The sequence below is a fragment of the Sesamum indicum genome, linkage group LG1 (genome assembly GCF_000512975.1).
Source record: "Sesamum indicum cultivar Zhongzhi No. 13 linkage group LG1, S_indicum_v1.0, whole genome shotgun sequence".
NCBI classification, from domain to species: Eukaryota; Viridiplantae; Streptophyta; class Magnoliopsida; order Lamiales; family Pedaliaceae; genus Sesamum; species Sesamum indicum.
Genome location: NC_026145.1, coordinates 9,656,667 through 9,662,136, shown reverse-complemented (window position 1 = coordinate 9,662,136; position 5,470 = coordinate 9,656,667). Strand labels below are relative to the sequence as shown.

Below are 5,470 nucleotides of genomic sequence, written 5' to 3'. Positions count from 1 at the left end.
GTTAGGAACCGATGTGGTTGAAATGGATCGAGTAACCAGGTTGTTGGGTTGGTGGACTTGGCTGCCACCCAGATGAGTGAGGAAGTGGCCATGGGTTTTTGGGACCTATCAACTAAGGGTCATGGGTCATATTATTTTAACATTTATGTATCTGACAAAACAAAGCAAAGTTCGACTTTCTAGCAATCAGAAAAGAAATATGAAAAACGAAAGAAAAGATAACACCACGCTGAAGCACAACCAAGTACACTTAAACATAATTGCCCGTGTCTCAAATATCCAAAATATTAAAGAAACGAAAACACACTCTGGAACCCAAGAAAAGAATCCTCTTTCTTGACTTCTCCTGCAATTGCTAGCGAACAAAACTGTCCTTTCTGTAAACTTGGAGACAACAGCTTAATCACATCATTATCGCTAGAGCTTACTGGGGGTTGAGTATCATTCCCCTGCATGTGAGAGGTTCCACAGTCCAGTGTGCGTACTGTAGAATCAGCTGTCCTAGAATTACCGAAAACCGAGTAGTTCCTTGGCACTTTTCTTGTATGTCCGAGAATTGTATCTTCAGTCAGTGTTCCTGATTCAGTACTCTGGTGTTCAGTAGCCAGTGTTCCTTCTCCACCCAAAATTTCTGCAGGGAATTTACCTTGAAGTACAATAGTAAATAGAGATAATTTTCGTGGAAATACTGTGTCATCAATTGCTCACCTGTGTCCATGAGATTATAAGAGCCTTCAGAAATATCTGTTGGATCATCTTCATCGATAGCGTGTATGTTTGGTTCTGGTTCTGTAAGTTTGGAATGTTGAATAACTCGGTTCTCTTGTATTTCCAGAACCTCAATATCATTATCCAGTTTAAGATGCCTTTCACGAGTGCGTTTCCTGATGAGCGTGAAGGCCTCCAGTGATGGCAAACATGTATCGTTGGGCATGGGCAAAAAGGGTAATGTTTTTGCCTTTTTCCGAATATGGTCGAATACCGTCCTTTCAGTTATGATTTTGCAGTCATCATCTTCAGTCTCAATAACTGGTTTGTCTTCAACATTAGAGGAAGGAAAAGAAAAACAGTGGCAGTGAGTGGGCTGGAGGACAAGAAAATAGGACTCAAGAAACAAAAGTTCCTTACCATCTTCCAATTCCTCGTCTAGAAGTTTGAAGGTGGGCCTGAAAATGAAAAGTTCAAGGTCAATTAATATGAGAACTTCAATAGGAAACCAACTTCATAGAATTGAATTACTTTTAAAAAACTGAGAAAGTTGTGTTACAGCATACATGGAAATTGAGTTCTCTATCAATTCATTGGAGTAGTGACATTTTTTGGAGGCAGTGACAGAAGACTCATCCTTGTCGTCTTTTATGATGTGAACATCCTTCGGTATAAAGGGGGAGAGTTCCTTGGGTCTGTATCTGTGGACGACATTTAAGTCTACTGGTGCTGTGATGATAACCTTCCGATGGAGATCAATGCCAACTGCAATAACATCAACAGAGGACTAGATGCATATTCATCTCGCACTGGAAAACAACAACATTTTTGGGTGTAAATTAAGAAAGGAGTTACTGAATTCTTCAAATATCAGATCTGCCTTAATCGTCAGCTTTCCTTGCTTAGGGCTTGAAAATAAGACTGTTGCAGTATAAGGGCTGTAAGAAAATCCATAATGTCAGAAGAAAGAATTTCCAATACACAAACACCAGGCATCAATTTCATGACCCAAATGCCTCATGAATTTGAAAGCAACAGACTTGACGTCTGTAATTGCCTTACCTTGAGAACTCCTCCAACCTAGACCACCAGAAAACGAGTTTCAGAAACGACAAAAATATACTACGAACCAACAATTTAAGACATGCATTATAGTCTGTATCTAAGCTCAAACAATTTACTGTACCTTATTTTTTCATAAAACAGAATGATGTTATCTTCTTCTATACTGACCATCTGTGACAAAAAAATTCAATTACAATTTTACGAAGAATAAAATTGAAGAAGACATGTTTTGGACTCAAAGTTAATAACATGCTATGTTCTTGACGTACCATATCAGCATAATGTCTTTTAGTTGATTGCGCTGGCGGCGATAGCCTAGTCAATGTTATCAGTAGTTTGGACATTCCTATCCTTTGGTCCTCAACTTCCTGAATTGCCATCTCAACTTTGGGGGGTAGTGTGAGCAACGACTCCTTTATATGGTTTCCAAATGGATATTTTCTACCAGTAACCAGCTCTATCTTTCTTGGATCAGCTTCAAAGAGGGTCTCAAATGACATTACTCCCATTGAATATAGTGCCTAATCACAATTTGTCCGGCGCACAAGAAGGGAAACATTGTCTTGATCTTCATAGGTGAAATAATCAGATATCCCTAATAGTACTGTAAGTTCAAGAAACAAACCTTTGCAGTCACCATTCCAATGCCTGGTAATTGTTTCAGCAAGTATGGGCTATCATTCCATAACTTCTGATGTAAACATTTGGCTATTACTGTTGAATTGAAAGCTCCTTTGTAGCTTTTCTTGAACATAAAATACTCTTTCATGCACTTTGCAATTCTAGACCCATTTGAGCATATAGAGTTCACATCCTATAGCATAACATGCTTGATCATGGTACAACAAATAAATATAGAAATCTGAAGAAATACCACATCATCTTAAATATTTGCAGAGACAAGGGTGAAACCTGACTCATAGATAAATCACGCACTAATGGATCACCAGTCAAGCAGTCATTCACCAGAACAAATATCTTGTCTTCTCTGGTCTGGATGCGTTTTTTACGCTTTCCTTTATCGTCAAGGATGTGAAAGCGAAGCCGGCCATCTTTGTCATTGTTAATGTCATTTAGGAACTTCTTCTCATTCCGCCTCAGCTGTATCCCTTTATTTTTATTTAGAATGACATAAATCACCTAAATTTCATATCTTAAAAGCAAATATTATATAGATTGCAAGCATACATGCAATTTCTTCTGCCTGACATATAATATGAAGTATGTCCTCCATGCTGCAGTTAGGAGGGCCCTGCATAATGTGCTTCATTGTGTCAAACTTCAGATAGTACTTTGTCATCAACCTTCCAGGCTCTGAACACAAGAGGAAAGAATCATATCCTACACTGCATTGTAGTGATAATAGTCAGAAAGCTGTCGCAACAAATTGATCGTATACCAAGTGGCTTCAGGAGGAAACCATCTTCATCAGTCCAGATCATCTGATATTCTGACAGTTCTTTAACTTTCTGAACACAAATTTCTGGCAAAGCATATAAACATGATGTCATGGTATGGAAACATTAGGATCAATATCTGTTCACCAGTGAACAAATTACCTTGCAAATGCTTCTCTATTCGGTTACCAGGCAGCCCCAGAATTGAATAATTCTCAGGATTCTGATTGTTGCATGAAAACTTTCAGAAGTGCAATTTGATGAAGGAAAACCCAAATTGTGCCACCCATTACGCTAAAACAAACTTGCCTTTTTCATTCTCACATACAAATAGGAGCACTTCATCCATTCAATTGCCCTTGTTATATCTGAGATAGTTGATTGAACTATCTCTGCAGTCAGATGTTCTGTTACACATGGCAGCAATCTAAAGAGAAATAAAAACACAAATGCAATCAAGATGGATGATACATGTGGTGTTTCAACTTTTAATTAACATAAACAGCAAGGTCGGAGATGCGCTTACTGTGACTCCACCGTTTCACATCCATTCAATAAATTCTCATACAAATGGACCTGGGTTATGATTTACAAGCGTTATAAACAAATAGTTTATTTGTAATCAGTGGTTTTCTATATCTGGAGAAGGGTATACTGTTTCTTTTCTGGTCATGATTATGACCATTCCGGTGTCATCAAATGGAGGACGGCCTGCTCTTCCACACATCTGCATAAATTAAAGGTGGTTTTCATTTTCAGTAGAAGAGACACTCAGGTGGCCGAGCTGGTCCAAGTGCACCCAAAAATTAACTCTGCTAGATTTACTATGATGGATTACTAACACAGTGTTATCTTTACAAGCCTTGTATTGAGTGTGGTAAAATTATTCATTCTTTCCGCAGAATGATTCTGAAAAATAGTAACACACCTGCAATATCATGGATCGGTCATACTCCATGTAGATACCTTTCTCCTTGTTGCTGGAACAAAATGAAGATCAGATCATAATGGTGTTAAAATTCTAGTGCTGTTGATAACCTCCAAGGAAACAAATAGGTTGTCCTTAGAGCAGTTTAACAGCTGGAAAAGATTGTCAAGCACAGCACTGATCATAACATTGCATCTCTATTAGATTTTTCTCCACCTGCTTATTATCTATCATAAATAAATACCTACTGACAATAGGCATGATATTAACTGAGGATATCCAGATATCTTGCTTGTTTGCCCACTGGCTGCTTATATTAGGACTCAGAAATGTACCAGGAAATAATTAGAAGACATACAAATGCTGCGTTGATTTGATGACAACAGTATGTGCTGGTAGATTAATTCCATGGGCCAAAGTATTTGTGGTGCACAAAATTTGAATATCACCATTCAGGAAAAGGCCTTCAATGAGATTGCGATCCTTCAAAGAAAGTCCACCATTGTGATATGCAACTGCACCAGAAACAATCAGCAGATGTTGAACTTAGACTTATATCCTAAATTTCTGTCTTTCAGCGACCTATCATGATGTTTAACTCAGACTTATATCCTAAATTTCTGTCTTTCTGCAACCTATCCATGGACCCCAATCCCGACATAAAAAAGAAAAGAATGATTTCATACCACCATAAAGTATGTAAGATTGCATTTGTTTGTCGCTACACAATAGTGATGCCTCCCTTAACCTTTCCTGCTGTTCTCTATTTTTGATGAAAGGATTTGAATGACCAAAAGTCATTGCTGTCTGAGAGAGTACTTGTGCTGCTTCTTGCGCTCCTTTTCTGGTAGAGCAAAAAATCAAGGCAGATTTTCCTCCAGAGAATTGCATGAGCAGATCTGCAGATTGATTGCTTCAATTTAATGTATCACTATGCACAGTGAAATACTGCCAATACAAATCAGATAGAGAAAGTGTTGCTTGGATAATATGCAAAGAGGTTTCATACTTACTGAAAATGTAGTTCTGGAGCCTCTGAATAATCAAAACATAGAGTTCATTGTCAGAAAATACAGAAGATTTTGATATCTGATGATTGAGAAATTAATTTATTATGAAAAACAAATCATACAAAACATCAAATATTGGCAATCAGACCTTTTCAAATAAGAAATCATTTTTTGCTGGTGTGTACCCTGCAAGCAAGGAGGATTTTAGTTATCATTATTGGGAGGGAAGTATTTCTCAGCTGCCATAAGCGTATAACTATTATCTGTTATAGTATCAAATTAGTTATGCAGTTCATCATCTCTTTATATAATGCTCATAAGTTTTTCTTTTTTTTTTTCATTGGTGAAACAGTCCATGCAAT

The 5,470-nt window shown here is 37.6% G+C and overlaps 1 protein-coding gene across 1 annotated transcript in view; it reads right to left on the bottom strand.

The window, feature by feature from the left end:
- Positions 231-5,470, bottom strand: part of LOC105162058 (DExH-box ATP-dependent RNA helicase DExH17) — a 7,684-nt gene continuing 2,444 nt past the window's right edge. The window contains exons 7-26 of the mRNA XM_020696917.1: positions 5,257-5,294; positions 5,112-5,133; positions 4,785-4,997; positions 4,457-4,613; positions 4,099-4,150; positions 3,826-3,897; positions 3,697-3,746; positions 3,480-3,597; positions 3,333-3,393; positions 3,173-3,256; positions 2,962-3,087; positions 2,686-2,882; positions 2,399-2,587; positions 2,043-2,294; positions 1,895-1,944; positions 1,771-1,788; positions 1,564-1,646; positions 1,275-1,473; positions 709-1,166; positions 231-631 (exon numbers count right to left, since the gene is read on the bottom strand). Coding sequence (XP_020552576.1) covers positions 288-631; positions 709-1,166; positions 1,275-1,473; positions 1,564-1,646; positions 1,771-1,788; positions 1,895-1,944; positions 2,043-2,294; positions 2,399-2,587; positions 2,686-2,882; positions 2,962-3,087; positions 3,173-3,256; positions 3,333-3,393; positions 3,480-3,597; positions 3,697-3,746; positions 3,826-3,897; positions 4,099-4,150; positions 4,457-4,613; positions 4,785-4,997; positions 5,112-5,133; positions 5,257-5,294 — 2,783 coding nt within the window. The 3' untranslated portion in view covers positions 231-287. The remainder of the gene's footprint in view (positions 632-708; positions 1,167-1,274; positions 1,474-1,563; positions 1,647-1,770; positions 1,789-1,894; positions 1,945-2,042; positions 2,295-2,398; positions 2,588-2,685; positions 2,883-2,961; positions 3,088-3,172; positions 3,257-3,332; positions 3,394-3,479; positions 3,598-3,696; positions 3,747-3,825; positions 3,898-4,098; positions 4,151-4,456; positions 4,614-4,784; positions 4,998-5,111; positions 5,134-5,256; positions 5,295-5,470) is intronic.